Source organism: Sebastes fasciatus, chromosome 5 (assembly GCF_043250625.1).
Source record: "Sebastes fasciatus isolate fSebFas1 chromosome 5, fSebFas1.pri, whole genome shotgun sequence".
Lineage (NCBI taxonomy): Eukaryota > Metazoa > Chordata > Actinopteri > Perciformes > Sebastidae > Sebastes > Sebastes fasciatus.
The window spans coordinates 19,336,613-19,354,142 of NC_133799.1; the positions used below are offsets into that span (position 1 = coordinate 19,336,613).

A 17,530-nucleotide genomic window follows, 5' to 3' on the forward strand; every position below is an offset into this window, starting at 1 on the left:
GTGGAACAGCTTTTCTCCTTTAAGTGACAAAGCCGCTCCTCTGAGTTTTGCTCGGCTTTTTAATTAATTTTTGATATTTCTTTTAAACGTTTAACCAAAAGCATTAATCGGTTAAAATTCTTAATGTCGGATAACGGTTAAACGGTTAATTATTAATACGTATCTCTAATAGAAATATACTTTCTCTATTCTATTTCTATGCTCATGTATAAAAAAAAAAAGACTAAGAATAACTCCACTGTTTCACTCAAATAGCAATTCTAAACCAGGACTGAAATCTTAAGGATTGCCACTTTAAATCAAACTGATCTTTAAGATAAAATGACTCACTTGAGGCAGCACTTCTGCCTCTACCTTTCAAATGCTATTGCTCTACCGGTTTCGGTGGGTTCTTCCCTGGCTGTAGTTTGAGCAAATTGGTTAGTGACCTGAGGTGCTGGAGCTAATATGTAACTTAACCACGCCTGGTTGTTGACTTGCTAATCCAACAAATAATCATGAATGATCCAACACCAGTCTGTTTGTTGTAGCCTCAGTTAACCTGCGTTCATCCTTGTGCTTGGAGTGAGAAGACAAATGGGGGGAATTATGGAAAACGTGAAACAGTTTCTTCAGAGAGTGGAGCTCGACAACCGGACCGCAGCTCTACTGACGGCTGCTGCCTGCGGTCTGGGAGCTCTGGTGGTTCTGGTTCAGAAGGTCTACAGCCACCAAGAGGCGCAGGACAAGATGCAGAGAGCCAGAAACCGGAGAGCACAAAGCCTGCAGCGGGCTGAACAGGCTGTTCTCCAGTACAAGAAGTCGGTAAGAGTTGAAGGAGACTTGAGGGCGTGTTTAGAGGGAAGTGACAATACTTTTACTGCTTTTAATTCAGACCTATACTGTATACATTAAGTTTTTGACAGATAACTAAATTGCATCATTTGTTGTCGACACGCTTACGAGCTTTGGGAAATGTTAATATCTGGACTACCGTTCTGCATCTGTCATTGTCTGTTCTATATGGTCTATTCTCATCGCAGACATTTTGACCTATAGCACGTGGAGCTCATTAATAATGTTGTTGTGATAATAATGTTCAATAATAATCAATAATATTACTGTTGATAGATTATGCCTTGGTCCATATATATATATGTATATATATAAATGAGCAAGCTCAACACTGCACAATATAGGGTCATGCAGCCTTTCACAAGTAAAAAAAAAGTGTTGCGAAAAGGGTCTATTGTTAAAGACTCTGCATCCGCACAAGTATTTGTTATTCATGCTGGTCTGGTTAAAGATTAAAAAAGCGTAGGTCAGGTTAACCTTCACAACCAGGCTCAATAAAACCAACGCGAGAGTGAAGGGACAACACAGCTGTTTGGGAGAATCATGGTTGTGTTGAGGCTTTAACTTACTTCAGAGTTGTTATTTTCTATAGATCATTTCAGTTGTAAACATAAACATTCCAGATGTGTCTCACATCAGCTGACAGGAAGTAAACATGGCCCCAAGCTACCCAGCGATGCAATTCAGTTGAAATGATCTTTAATTTCTTTAGAATTAGTTTACAACAATATGAATTGTCACATTGAGCTCTGGCAATTATATATATATATTTTAGTGACAAAATGATTCATTGATTAATGCAGACAATAATCAGCAGATCAGCTGAGAATCAAAATAATAGTTTGTTGCTGCCCAATATTTGTCATCTGTTAAGAATATTTAGCTAATTTATAAAAGGGATGATTATTGTCTAGTGTGTGAATTCATTTTCCATACACATGTTACTGTGTCATAGCCTGTTTGTGTGTGTGTGTGTGTGTGTGTGTCCTCTAGCATCCAGTGACCGACTCTGCTTTCATCTTGTCGCTGTCTCTGTCTGAGCTGACGAAGAACCTGCAGGACGGCTCGCTGAGCCCCGAGGACGTGTTTTACTCTTACATGGAAAAGGTTCAAAACCATCATAACACTAATCATTTATCACTTACCAAAACAGAACAGAACAATCATGTTTATAACTTATCTGGTTTTGTTTGTCTAGAATAGCTCAATGGTCCAATTTAAGGTTATCATCACATATCTTGAATGAATCATTAACTCTACAGAGCACTTAGTGTTCTCTCATTGTTACTAAGTCAATATTGATCTACTTGCTTGCACATTTCTTACTTGACTTTCGTGTTCTACAAAACCAGACTTTTGGAGGAAATCATACATATGAACCTGTCTGTGCTGTTTTTTTCTTTTCTTTTCCCACAGACTCTGGATGTAAACAAAGATCTCAACTGCTGCACCGGGATCTTGTTGGAGAGTTTTGACCAGCTGAAAACGGTTGCCTCCTCCAACAAGCGAGGTCTCTTGTATGGAGTTCCAGTTAGCATCAAAGAAAACTATGCATACAAGGTATTTTGTAGTTGTGTATTACCTTTGGATAGATGGATAGATTTGTATTGTTCCCAAAGGGAAAATTTCTTTCCACAGAACAGAACAGAGCAGCATTATGTGTTCCCCCCAGGCGGCAACCTCTGGGTCTAAAAAGTGAAGCCAATGGGAAAGAGCCAGCAGGGTTGCAAAAAGAAGTCTGATTGTATAGAAGTCTATGAGAAAATGTGCTCTTATCTAACACTGCTCTCTTTGCCTGTGTTCATTTTACAACACAAGAATTATGACTCGTCTTGCGGTGTGATCATTAATCTGGACCAGCCTGCCCAGGAGGACAGCGTGCTTGTTAAAGTTCTCAAGAGACAAGGAGCTATTCCCTTTGTGAAAACCAACGTGCCCCAAGCATTATTGAAGTAAATAATTTCTCAATCAATTTATCACAAATATAAGCTGTGACACTGTGTCACTTGTTTTTGCATGTGCAAAGGCTGTGATCTGTTTGTCATTTTTATATTTCATCTCCAGTTATGACTGTGGGAACCCCATCTATGGGCAGACCGTGAACCCCCACAACCTCCAGAAGACCAGCGGAGGTTCGTCCGGTGGGGAGGGGGCTCTCATCGGGGGAGGGGGCTCCGTGCTTGGTTTAGGCAGCGATGTAGGGGGTAGCATCCGTATTCCTGCCTCATTCTGTGGGATCTGTGGCCTCAAGCCAACAGCACGTCGGCTTAGGTGAGCGTCTCTGCTTCAGTCAGTTTTGGATAATCACTGTTCAGTCATGACACTTTGATCTTTGCTTAGTTTTAGATGTTTTATTTCTTTGTGTCTCGATCAGTTCACGGGGCTTGAGACCCATTTATGGAGGGCCAAAATCAGGTAAGTTACAGTCGTATCATCATTGCCTACATACCAAGTGTTGTCTGAAAAAGTAGTTTGGTGTTTCACTATGGGAATCACCTCAGTGTGACCAACTACGGAAGCTCCAGTGACACCACGTCTGTCAATGACAGTCAGGTCGAACAGTGTTAGGGCTACGCCCCCTCATATTACCACAGTCGACCGACCCCCTCACAAATCATTCTCGCTTTCTTCCCCTTAAGAAACTATAAGCTCCCTCAGCTCATCTAGGCTAGCTTGGATTTTCTACTCAACAGTTCACAGAAGACCCGTTAAGGAATACGTCATCAAACTCAGTTCCTAGCTTTAGTCTGGATTTGCTGAGTAAGTACTTTGAGTGCTTCTAAGTAACTTATTTGTTTACTGGTGTAGCTGGTGACTGTGTGACATTATACCTTACGGCTAACATATCGGACAAGGGCTGGCTTCACTGCTGCAGCTGCAGCAGTGAAGGGGAGACAGGGGGCGGGGCGGGCTGGGCCGCAGAGACAGGCAGCTGGTCAACAGACTAGCCATCAGCCTTGGTCAGAAAACCCTAAGCCATGGGGCAAACACTCTTTTGCTGCAGTTGCAGCAAGAAACCGCCCATTCTACCCCGGAGAAGGGAAGAAGAAGCGTGCGACCTAACACCCCTTGCGTCTTCCTCTCCCCTTCCACAAAGAAAAAAGAAAGGGGATGGAGGTGGAACACAGCCCCCAAGTTCATGTTTCAGAGACCCTGGTGTGTTCCACCGGACAACACCATTGTGGTAGCGTACATCAACTGCCATGGCGGCACTCACTCACTGCAGTTGCACAGGTTAGCTCAGAAGATAAGCATGTGGAGCAGCACCAGGCTCATGAACCTCTGAGTGACACATGTGCCAGGCGTTTTAAACAGGGGTGCAGATCTTCTGTCCCTGTACGGAGAGTGGACTCTCCATCCGCAGGTGGTGGAGCGGGTTTGGCAGAAATACAGCCGGGCAGCCGTAGATCTCTTCACCTCGCAGGAAAACGATTACTGTCCACTGTTTTTTCCATGTCAGACGTAAATGTACTTCTGGGGGCGGATGCTCTGGCCAACTCATGGCCATGCATTCCTCCCTCTCAGCTTGAACTCCCCCACTCTGGCCAGGGTGAGAGAGAGTTGCTAATCCTGCACCAAAGTGGTCGTCCAAGCACTGGGTAGTGGAAATATTACAGCTTCTAGCGGGCGAGCCGTGGCCTCTTCTCATAAGCAGGGATCTTCTGTCCCAGGCGAGAGGGGAGATCTAACACCCTCACCCAGACCGCATCGCGCTCTGGGCTTGGCCTTTGACAGATGGAACCTGAATTCTGCAGGCCTGCCGGAACAGGTCATTGACACCATTCAGAGTTCAATGGCCTCCTCCACTCGCTTTCTTTACAGTGGTAAGTGGCGAATTTTTGAGAAGTGGTGCGAGTCGAGGCACACGATTCCTTAACAGGCTGGATGTCTCGGGGCCATCATTGGCAAAGGCTGTGCTAGAGGCAAACACGCCAGGGTCTCGGTGAAGTTCACTGTGATGTTCACTGTCCAGTATCCAGACCAATATCGTTTATGGCTTCAGGAAATATATGCAATACAGGAGGGGTCTATATCTCTCATAGTGAAACACTGAACAACGTTAGAAAAATAACTTTGGGTTACTTAACGTAATCCCCAGTTCTTTGATAACAGAGTGAGGTGTTTCACCATCACTTCCCTCCTTGCATAGACACAGAAAGAAACTGGTCTAGAATGATTTGTGAGGAGTCGGTCGACTGGTATTATGAGGGGGCGTAGCCCTAACACAGTTCTGTCACTGACAGACGTGGTGTCATTGGAGCTTCCATAGTTGGTCACGCCGAGGCGATTCCCATAGTGAAACTCCTCACTCTGTTATCAAAGAACCGGGGATTACGTTAAGTAACCCAAAGTTAATTTTTCTTATGTTTCTTATTAAATTAGTGTCGTCAAGTCCTGGACCACTGGCGAGGGATGTGGAAAGTCTGGCACTGTGTATGCAGGCTCTGCTCTGTGACGACATGTTTTCTTTGGACCCCACCATTCCACCCATACCTTTCAATATGCAGGTATGTCCACTATAAACTGTTCTAAAGGGAGTATGTACTAGAGTATTTCTTGGCTGGGACCAGTAACTTCTTGGAGTCTCTCTTGGAGTCTCTGGCCAAGAAATAGTCTGGCACATAACCCCCCCCCCCTGTGAAATGGTGAATTGAACAAAATAAAATACAAACAAAAACAGGCATGTTTTGATGATGATAATTAATAGGCAGAGCATTAGTCGGCCATTAGCTGCTCTTGCCGTGGGACTATTTCTGTTGTTTTCTTGTTTTTTGGGGTTTATTATCTGTCTAGTTCGCCCTGGCACATGAGCCGGTAGCGGACAAAAAGATATGGGCATTGCCCTTGGGACGGACTAGTTTCTTTTATTTTCTTCAATATATCCCATCAGCAAAATGCCAGCAAATATGGATATCTCGTTAGATAAAAATGTGAATTTTTTATTTTTCCAATACATTTGGACTTTTGGACTTTACAAAAGACCTGGAGTTATTGGAAATGTTTGTATCACCCAGCTGGCCTCTTTCGACACGAAGGAGCAGCAGCTTGTATCCGCAACCTCATTCTTTCGATCACTACCCAAAGCTCATGACCATAGGTGAGGTTTGGAACGTAGATGAACTGGTAAATTGAGAGCTTTGCCTTCCGGCTCAGCTCCTTCACCACAACGGTCTGGTACAATGCCCGCATAACTGCAGGTGCCGCACCGAACCACCCATCTCCTAGTCTATTTTACCCTCATTCGTGAACAGTGCAGAGACACAATTCTGAGGGCCCCAACTGCCCTGTCTCCCTACTGATCTGACAGAATGAAAATGTCTTGTCCTCAGATATACCAGAGCTCCAAACCTCTCAGGATCGGTTACCTAGAAAACGACGGCTACACACAACCGTCTCCAAGCATGGCCCGAGGCGTCAGAGAGGTCAAAGCTCTGTTAGAGCAAGCAGGGCACACTGTAAGACACACACACACACACACACACACACACACACACACACAAACACACACAATATGATCTACGGCCACATTAAATATGTGATGTGAGCTATGTGTTTTTAATGCGGATACTTTTTCCCTCTGTCATGTTTGCCTGTAGTTGGTGCCCTACACTCCTCTGAGGGTCAATGACATTGTAACTGATCTTATTATAAGGGGTCTCTTCGCAGACGGAACTACCACCCTGCTTCAAAAACTGTGAGTTCAAGTTCCCTTTAAGACGTTATTTAGTCAGTGTAGTCCTTGTTAATCACCTAATTAATTTGAAGATTGTGTGTAATTGAAGTGTCAGTTTTTCTAGAGCATTTCTAGTGCCTCTGCACGGCTCTCAAAATGGCGACAGCTAAGCCGTCGGCTCGTAGCTAACGGTGCTACTGTAACAGCGCTAACAGTAAAAACAAAGGCAACATTGCTGACAGAGCCAACAGTGTTAAACTGGGCAGGGGTAAACAGAGGGTGAGTGCTACGCTTCCGCAATGGCGGCAGAGCAGCGTCTGTAAACTAGCCAGTGGGGCACACTCATATGCACTAAATGGAACACATGGCAGGCCCAGCTATTTCAACAAAGCACGGAGAATCTCAGATTACAAAACACACAGAGGGAGAGTGACTTCATTCTCTGCTCAGGTAGACATTATTCCTCTATATTTTTACATAGCAAATAGTTGATGCTGCTATATTAATTCGCTGAATATCTTATAAAGAACCTTTTAAGGCCCAAGCACCGAGTGGTGCGAAAGCCCTATTGTAATTCAAGGAATTAGTCTTGTTTTTATATAACTCAAGCGCATTTTTGAGGGGCTACAGATACTCGAAAAACTCACGAAACTTGGCACATTCATCAGAAGTGGTGAACTGATTTGACCGCATCAAGATAAACGATAGGGGGCGCTAATTCTCCAGTCAGGTGCTGACTAACCATTGCAGAAGACAAGGGCACAATGAGATGGGCTAAAAATGGTGGAAAACAATGTGGAAAACATAACGGAAATATGGCATTTGTTAGTTTAATGCACTTCAGATTGTGGAATCTAATATAGTGCAAAATGATCGCGGTCAGCTCAAATAGTTGCGATCATGTATAACTGCGACAGGCCTAGTGAAGTCTAGGTAACACATAGTTCATCAAATGTATACAAAATGTCTAATATTTCATCTCCAGCACCACATACTCCAAGCAGGAAATCATATTTTACTCATCCATGCACATATAATACTGTGCACTACACACACACACACATATACACACACACACTAAGTCATAGTGCCACATACTCGCAACATGAAGCAAGTCTCATGTGACAAACATGATTCAATTTACATCAAATTTACATTGTGTGGTCAACACTTGATATACAGCAACATAATGTATAATTAGTATGTGTTCCTTAGCACCATATATTGGACACAGGAAGTGATTAACTCTTTCATGCAGTGTCCAATAGTCCTGTCAACCAACCTCCAGCAACAACACCAGAACAACACGGGGGTGCGAGAACCTGTTCATCGCTGCTTGCAGCTTTCATTTTTTTTTATCTTTTGAGATTGTCTTTTGATTTATTACTTTAATTAATCGTTTACTCTTCAGAATGTCAAAAAAAATGTGTAAAATGGCTTTTACAAGTTCCCATAGCTCATGGTGACATCTACAAATTGCTTGTGTTGATCGATCAACAGTCTAAAATCCAATTATATTTCATTTACACAGATGTAACAGAGAAAAGTAGCAAATTCTGACATTTGAAAAGATGCAATCAGTAAGTGCTTTTGCTTGATAAATGGCTTAAAGGTACAGTGTGTAGGATATGGTGACATCTAGTGGCGTGGTGGCAGATTGCAACCAACTGAGTACCCCTCCACTCACTCCTGAATGAATAATCCAAAATGTTTTGAAATGTTGTTCAATTCAATTCAATTCAATTTATTTTTGTATAGCGTCAAATCACAGCAGAAGTTATCTCAAGACGCTTTATATATAGAGCAGGTCTATGACCGTACACCATAGTTTAGAGACCCAACAGTATCCACCAAGCGCACTGTGGCCAGGAAAAACTCCCCGATTACTGGGAAGAAACCTGGAGCAGAACCGGGCGCAGGGCGGGCGGCCATCTGCCGAGACTGGATGGGGGGATAGATAGTTCTGACGGCTGGTCTACTATTTTGGTCCAACAACTCAACAACTATCAGATGGATTACCATGAATTGATTATAGTCCCTAATGGATGAACCCTAATGACTTTGGTGATCCTCTGACTTTTCCTCTAGCGCCACCATGAAGTTTACATTTGTGCTTTTGAGTGAAATGTTTTGACCATATTATAATCCCTTTGAACACATTTTTCTGTTGTGTGCCAATGATCCCTTTTTGCTTCTATTTTAGGAAGGGGGGCCCTCTGGACCCCTGTCTCAGACCCCAGGTTCTCCCCTACTACCTTCCTACGTGGTTGAAGAAAACCCTCTCATTCCTCCTCAAGCCCCTGGTGAGTTCTCTCCTTCTGTGACAGACATGCATAAATACAGACTATCCATCCATCCATCCATTTTCTACTGCTTATCCGGGGCCGGGTCGCGGGGGCAGCAGGTTTATAAACCCAGCAACGTTTTCCAGCTCTTCCTGGGGGACCCCGAGGCGTTCCCAGGCCAGCCGAGATATATAATCTCTCCAGTGTGTTCTTGGTCTACCCCGGGGCCTCTTACCAGTTGGACATGCCCGGAAAACCTCCAAAGGGAGGCGTCTAGGAGGCATCCTGATCAGATGCCCGAACCACCTCAGCTGGCCCGTTTCGACGCGAAGGAGCAGCGGCCCTACTCCGAGCTCCCTCCGGATGTCTGAGCTAAATGCCGGTGCGCAGCTCACTTGCATTATGACCAGATAGTTTTGTCCAGTGTAGCGGTAATGGATTTTCTGGATGGGACCATGAACTCGGGCTCAACAAATGCCATCAAATTTGAAAACCCTCGCCTTCAACAAAGCTGATTGGAAGCATTTCTTTAGCTATTATCTTTGAGATGAGGGCCGTTGTTAGCTCTGCACGTCTGCTAGCATCAAACTTGCTTCGTTTGGTGACAAAGCTAGCCATAGATTGTTGATTTGTCGACGGGCCAAGGTCCCCACCTTCCGCTGGGTGCTACAGCTACGGCTGTATTAGTCTCTGCAAGTTGTTTGTTTTTGACGTCTGTGGCAGACTGGGCTCTGCATGTTGTTGTTTTGTTGTTTTTTTGCACCAGCCCATCTCACAGCGCTATACTGCCTTCATGCGGGAAAAGGCAGAACTGAATGTGCCACACACGTTTCACCGGCGCCGGCAAAAATAGAGGAATATATATAGGACTAAATATATTATGAAAAGACAATAGTGATTTTTTGATTTTTTATTATTTAATGACTAATCCAATGTTCGAAAATCATAACCCATCCCTAGTAGGCGTAGACTACTTCAAAGTTTGCGGTACCTCTCCCCCTAAACGGCGGCATTTTGATGCTGATGGATCCGCGCATTAAGCACCGCCTCTCTGGCAGTGCCCGGCCGAAAGCCCGTGCGTAATGCATCACCAGAGGATTCCACTGAGCCGGTCCGAGCCCCTCGTGGGTTGCATCGGAAAGTAATACAGTTTTCATTATTTCTCAATACATGTTCATCATATTTAGCCTAATCCAGGCACACCTTGTTTTTAAAGGGAATGGGAGATGACACTCTGATTAGTTTGATTCCTATTACACCCAAAGCACACCTATGATAAGATGATTAAGACACATTAAATATAACCCCTTTGCCCCTTGTGCCTTACTTTGCGCCCAGATTATGCACTGCTTAACTAGCAAAAGTGGAGTTAGACACGGACATAATGCACTTGCGCCATGCACTTTAGACCTGCACTATAGATCATTAAAATATGGCCGTTACGGTGTGATTTGATACTTAATGTGTTTTTACGTCTTGCTTGTCTTTTGCAGTCTCCTCGTGGTTCTGCCATGCTCAGTGCTCTCTCTGGAGTTGGGTAAGAAAGTAATTTTGACGTGACAGTTTGCTCTTGAGGTTTTGTCACTCACACGTTGCATGTAATGCGCAAAATCTCAAAACATACTGATTCTTTCTCCGCCTCATTTTTAGATCTGTTGCAGATCTGTGGAAGCAGCATGCTGCTGTTGAGGTACTGTTAGATGTCAGCTAATGATGCTTGTTCATGTATGAATGCATACAGGGGACTTTGAATTCTCTTGTGTTTTCATAAGGACTACATTCAGGAAACAATAGCAGATTGGAGAAGATGCAACATTGACGTGCTGCTGTGCCCTGTGACCGGACCAGCCTATAACTTCCTCTACTGTGGCAAGCTTATCAGTACGGTACACTGAAACGTACAATACACCATAAAAGGCAGACCACTGCTCCAACGAGCTAGGGAGTTATCTCCCTACATCATTCTCATGATTACTGTACAGAACAGCAATGATATTAGTGAATAACCGGTTTATATTTTCTGTCCTTCCAGCTGCTCTCTCTTACACAGTACTTTACAATCTACTCACCTTTCCTGCTGGCGTTGTTACTGTTTCCACGGTGACGGCAGACGATGAGGAGGAACTCAAGCACTATAAGGGCATTCATCAGGACCACTGGGACAAGCTCTTCAAACAGGTATAGTAATACATACTACCTTTGTAGTCTACCTAATCTGTTTTTCAGGCTGAGTTAGACCGGAGACAGTTCAGAAAGGACACATGTACTGAGAGTCAGTTTCCTGTATCTGTGTCCCATGGGTTTCGCAACTGCCTTTAGGAGACTAGACAGTGCCACCTCTACAATCTGATTGGTCACCCCAGATGCCACCCCAAAATGTTCTGGCTTTATTCAAATACACAGTGTTGTGCATGAACGCACTGAAAGAGCGCAGTCATTGAACGTGGAGTTGGTGTGTAAACGTGATTGACACAACGTGAGGTCGCATTTATGTTTAAACCTGCAACTATTTCGGACGAAAAATATGGACAACTTGTCAAGGTCTGTTTATTAAACCACTGCCTATTGAGCCTACTCAATTGTAATAACTTGTGACACATTATTTTTCAGTGTTATAGATTAATGTCAATAAACAAAATATTAAACCACGTGTTCATTCTAATATGAAATTATATCAGTGAATTGCTGCTATTTGTAACTCCAAATAGCCTACAGACATGGATAGATTATGAGACAACGGGCCCCAGGACTCAGATATGTAAAAGGGCCCCCACCCCTCTTACAAAGTAGAGACACCTAGACTGAAAGAGACGACTATGAAGAAAAAGAAAAAGGTTTTACAGTTCTTTTTAGTGGTTTTGCTCTCTTTGTAGTTGTTTTGTGTCTCTTTTTAGCCATTTTGTGGTCATTCAGGCTATTTAAGTGACTCTCTTAAAACAGTAGTTCCACAGTTGGTCAGTAGATGGAGACAGAAGACTGTGGTGGTTCTGGTTGCTGACTGTTGACTGACTGGATGTTGTGTTTGTGTTTAAGGCTGTGTCTGGAGGTGAGGGTCTGCCCGTGGCGGTGCAGTGTGTCGCTCTGCCGTGGCAGGATGAGCTCTGCCTGCGCTTCATGAAGGAGGTGGAACAGCTGGTTAAACAGAGCAGAAAGTAAAGTCTGGAGGCCACATGTGGGGCTGCTAACTTCAGGGTCTTCAGGTCAAATTTGTTTTGAATACACCCAGTGAATGTGAAAAACACAAACAACTACACCTGTTAATCACAATAAAACAAAAGTAAATATGAGTAGGAGTTAACGCAATTAATATTGCTTTAGCAAAGGTATTTGAGTACTTGAAAGTCTTTAATATTTTGAGTTTCACTCTTCTGCTCTACAAGGATAAACTTAGGCATTTTCTGCTCTTTGGCTTTTTAGAGTCATAATAAAGATTTAATAAATGCTAATAGTGAAACTGTTAAAGGGGACATATCAGGTTCATACTTGTATTTTGGGTTTCTACTAGAACATGTTCACATGCTTTAATGTTAAAAAAATACACTTTATTTTTTTATTCATACTGTCTGTCTGATTAAACCTCTGTTTGAAACGCTAAAATATTTTTATTTAACCAGGTTAGTCCCATTGAGATTCAGAACCTCTTTTCCAAGGGAAACCTGGCCAAGACGGCCAGCAGCAAGAACACAAAGTTGCAGACACAGACAGAGACAAAATACAATTTACAAACACTAAAAGCACTAAAATTTGCAAAGTTGGTGCACCTTTGCAAATGTAGCTCTCAAGCTGTGGGCGGTGTATTCTAATGAGCCTGCATGGGACGTAGGAAGGGGAGCCAAATCTGAATGGTTTGTTGAATCACATGTTTTCTGATCTAGGCAGCCCACAAAAAACTGACTTGGTTGTCGTATTTCACAGTTTGTAGGTTGGTAGACACTCCAGATACCCAAAAGTATGTGCACAAGCATTGAAAAAGAGTTTTTCATATGTCCCTTTTAAAGTTGATTCATTTGTACTGATTGGAATTCTCTCCTTCTTTGTTTAATTCTTTCATTGAAGAACCTCAAAATGTTAACATTTCATTTGTATTGTACTAATAACATAAACTTAGACATTGCTTGCTTTTAATAAACACGTTTGCTTTAAAGTTAAGAGTCTGACATGACAGGCATGATTAGATGATCTTTATGTTTTGTTTTTTTGCAAAATTCAGCATCCTGTTTGGACATCAGTAGGTGTGAAATAATTCTGTAGTCGTGTAATAGCTTGGCTAACACTAGTCTAGTACAGCAGAGCTCTGTGTCAGCCACCTCAGCATGTTGTTCAAATATTTTCAAATAGACTATGATTAATAATACTCTTCGGTCAAGATGAGTTCAGTTGATAAATGTGGCTTGCAAATGATTCTCATTCATGATACAAAGATGTAATGTTGTATTCCATTAAAATCTCTTTTAACAGTTGGCGTTGTTTCAGGGTCATTAAAGAATTTTCCACAACTCTCCTTCTACTTAAGTGAAATGTGCTCAGCAACACCCCTCAAGTTTGACATTGATTTTTGTTTTTAAGATGGATCTTCCTAGATTTCAGAATACATTGTCCTCTTCAAAGAAATAATAAATGGTCTTCACAAAATCAATTTTGCCCAGCATTTCCAAGTAAGGGTTCGGTGCTCATAGCTGACTTTATATACTAGAAGTTAACTGGTGTAGCATTATTGCATGGAGCAGATTAATAATCATTAATGGATATAAAAATATGGATCTATAATTAATAACTAAAAATTATGAATCATAAACCCGTGAATTGTTGTAAAAGGTAAAGGAGAGTGATGGCACTCAGCTTCAGCTATTATACACATTAATTTCAATATAAGAATTCAACCTTAATTTCAATTAGAATGGAAATTTAGGACGCCACCCAATTTTGGATAAACAGGAAAAACTTCAAAATTGTATATTAATCAATTGAGTCTCCTAATCTTAGGGTTGCTACAGACTTCTTCAGTGATTTGAGTTGTTTTATATACACACATAAATCAAATAACCAATTTCTTTATAAAATAAATTGTTTAACTAACTACAAGACATGACTAAAATACTGAAAGAGAATAATTGGATGAATGATCAAACAAATGGAAAAAGGGATAGAATGGATAAAGGATGACTGAAGGAATACAGTGAATACAACAATGAATATTTATGAATAAAAACGAATCAAATGTGATCAGGTCACATCAGTGACTGATATCTCTCAACTGAATTCGTCGTTTGACGTTTATCAATGAAATTTAGTTTGAGGTATTAATGAACCGTTCTGCAGTTTGAGAAGCACCAGGGAAGATTGTGAGGCATTCACTCATTCATTCTAAATTTAGGAGTGATCTAATTTAGGTTTAGAGCTTATTGACGGATTTCTTAATCATTCCTTCATCTAATATCAACTATCAATTTATTAAACTGACTATTTATTAATTGACTCTAAATTTGATTAATAGCCTAATCATCAAAGTCTTTCACCTCTGAGAATGTATTTATATCACCTTTTTCTGATGGGTAGATGGGAGGTTGTACTGTAGGTCTATGGAGTGGCGACAGGATCTGTCTGGACCTCTGTACCACGTTGTGACTCGGCATGAATCGTTTTTCTCCATCAGTGGTTGTCTTTGGCGTCCTCGGACACCTTCGGATATGGTCGGCTGACACGTTCCCTTGGTTTTTCCGATCTTCATCTGTCTCTGGTCTCTCTCGTAGCTGGAGGGGTCTCCTGGCATCATTGTCAGTTCAAAATGTCCTCTTTTTTAAGTCTTTCCTTAAAAGTTTATTTTCTTCACACTGGCTGGAACCAAGTCTTCAGCACGTTGTGTGGATGCAGTGGAGCTGCAGCATACTTCAGGTCTCAGCTGCGAGACGGGTCAACAATCACGACATAAAGGCATAGCAGCGAGAGAGATGACCTGGTTTGCAGGATTCAGAGTTCTTTTAGCCGTAGTTGGAGCTTGTCGGCTGGATGCCGATCTCAGCATGTCGTGAGGTGCTGGGCCTCCGGTCCTCAGGACGGGCGATCACCCTGTGTTCCAGATCGGTGCGGTGCAATGCAGAAGGTGGACCCCAACGCGAGGCTCGCTGCACATTATCCCTTACATATCCAATATAATTTGGTACCCTAAATAATTCTTGTCAAGCTAAACCTCTGTAAACTGATTACTTAGAGATACAAATTGATATTAAGTTGGAAGAACCTTTTGCTATGACTGCCTCGCAATAATTTATTGCCACTTTGAAAAAACACTTGCTCTGTAACTGTCATGCATGTGATTATTACACAAGGAAAACAAAGAAGGGAAGCTGTTTGAGGTGTTTTTTAAAAATTGCTGATAAAGTCTGAAGAAGAGCTTGTGCTCGAAACGTCACTAGCTAAGATGTGCTAATAAATTGCACTTAAAGTGAGCTACAGTGTGCAGACCTTCTTCTATGTCTTTCATTTTTAAAAAGTGCAACATTTAATTTGCTCAAGTCCTGCCTGGAAATTTGTCACTGGAATGACAGTTTTCATCTGGTGATGCTTCACTATTAGCGGAGACACAGGACACAGGAGGGAACAAAAGATGCGATGGTGTAACTTTAAAAATGAACACAATTGATCCTAGTGTTGCTATCTGTTGGCAAAAAGGGTCAGATGTCTACTTCCTGCATTTGGTTAGACTTTGTAGCCCGACCTAACATGAACTCCAGAAGCAGCTGAATCTTTACTGTGTTACTGAATTGATAATGAGTGTCAGCCACTAGATAATTATTTAGTGTGACCTGTAAAACTACTCAACCCTGTCTCTTTTTTAAAAAGGGATTTCTTCCTGCATAGACCAAACTGGTCTGCCAATTAAGGTGCGGAGCATATTAAGAGTTTTTAGTCTGGCAATCTCCTGTCTTAAAGTAGCATTAGTGAGTGTCCCACAGACCGTGTGTGTGTGTGGCGGCGGTGAGTGTGGGGTTGTCGTTATAGCTGTGAACGTAGCTGTAGTGTGTATACAGTTTATTTGTCGGTGAATAAATGACCAAGCCAACCAAGCCCGAGCCAACTTTCTGTATCTTGCTACTCTGGCTCAGACTCAATACAAGCACTGAGTGAGTGCATTGAACAATCAATAATTGGATGTGCCAGAATTTTCTTCAGCTGAACAAAGACAAAAATGAGGTCGTAGTTTTTGGAGCCAAAGAGGAAAGATTAAAGGTTAGTGCTCACCTTCAATCTGTAATGTTTAAAAGCACGGACCAAGCCAGAAATCTTGTTGTAGTCATGGACTCTGACCTGAGTTTTAACAGCCATATTAAGACAATTACAAAGACAGCCTACTATCACCTGAAGAATATAGCAAGAATTAAAAGACTGATGTCTCAGCAGGATTTAGAAAAACTAGTCCGTGCATTCATCTTCAGCCGACTTGACTACTGTAACGGCGTCTTTACGGGTCTTCCTAAAAAATTTATCAGACAGCTGCAGCTGATTCAGAACGCTGCTGCTAGAGCCCTCACTAAGACCAACAAAGTGGATCATATCAGTCCAGTTCTGAGGTCTCTACACTGGATCGCTGTCTCTCAGAGAATTGATTTCAAAATACTCCTGCTAGTTTACAAAGCACTAAATATACTGGAAAAACAAAGTTTGGAAACTTGTGTTTGATGGATTATTTCACTGTTGTTCCAATGCTAATTGGCATTGTATTTTACATCGTTGGAAAGCCTGTTTTATTTACCTTCGCAATGATGTCCCACTTGTAAGGATCATGCATTTGTGGGATGAGCAGCACAGCTGATTATGTGGATAGCGCCCAAGAAAAATTTGCCAATATGCTCCGTCAATGGTAAACAGTGTATTCTCCTGTTGGTGTTGACTCTTGTTTTGAGTTGTTTGGTGGATTGGATGATTGAACTCTCTATCAGTAACAAGGAACAAACAAGACATATTGGCTATTTTACACTTTATTCATTTAATACACCGTCAGGAGCCTCAGTAGCGGGTGGAAGATCCATACGCAGCCACAACAGCCTGGCACCTCGTCCTCATGCTGGTCACCAACCTGGTCACAAGTTGCTGTGGGAGGCATTCCATTCCTCAACCAGGATTCGTTGCAGGTCAGCCAGCGTGGTTCTGTTGGTCACTCTAACACGTACAGCACGCCCAACCTGATCCCACATGTTGAATTGGGTTCAGGTGTGGATTCTTGGCAGGCCGTTCCATTCTCTCTACTCCCACATTGTGGAGGTAGTCTGTGATAACCCTGGCTCTGTGGGGGCGAGCGTTGTCATCTTGGAGGATGAAGTTAGGTGCCAGATTGTGGAGATATGGGATCGTCACTGGCTGCAGAATCTCATCCCGATATCTCACTGCATTGAGATGGCCTTCAATGATGACAAGCTTTGTTTTGCCAGTGAGGGAGATGCCGCCCCACACCATGACACTGCCCCCACCAAAAGCTGTTACTCCATCGGTGCTACAATCAGCATAGTGTTCTCCGCGTCGTCTCCATACTTTGACCCTGCCGTCCAACTTTGGCAGACAGAACCTGGACTCATCACTGAACATGACATTCCCCCACATGTTCAGGTTCCATTGTCTGTGTTGTCGACACCAGCGCAAACGAGCATGACGGTGAAGGGCAGTCATTGCAGGCTTCCTGGTAGCCTTATGAGAATACACTGTTTAGAGCATTTTGGCAAATTTTTCTTGGGCGCTACCCACA

At 42.6% G+C, this 17,530-nt stretch overlaps 1 protein-coding gene across 2 annotated transcripts; it reads left to right on the plus strand.

The window, feature by feature from the left end:
- The first annotated feature begins 454 nt into the window (after nt 1-454).
- Nucleotides 455-13,253, plus strand: LOC141767854 (vitamin D3 hydroxylase-associated protein-like). 2 transcript variants are annotated; one of them, XM_074635537.1, is made up of 15 exons: nt 455-804; nt 1,828-1,941; nt 2,251-2,394; nt 2,653-2,786; nt 2,899-3,105; nt 3,209-3,249; nt 5,218-5,342; nt 6,165-6,290; nt 6,432-6,529; nt 8,712-8,811; nt 10,287-10,330; nt 10,444-10,483; nt 10,566-10,674; nt 10,826-10,971; nt 11,827-13,253. In XM_074635537.1, the coding sequence occupies exons 1-15, from the start codon at nt 577-579 to the stop codon at nt 11,947-11,949; spliced, it is 1,779 nt and encodes a 592-aa protein (XP_074491638.1). In that variant the 5' UTR covers nt 455-576; the 3' UTR covers nt 11,950-13,253. The 2 variants fall into 2 exon arrangements, with proteins under 2 accessions (XP_074491638.1, XP_074491639.1); XM_074635538.1 differs by having other exon boundaries at nt 2,695-2,786.
- The last annotated feature ends 4,277 nt before the right edge of the window (nt 13,254-17,530 follow it).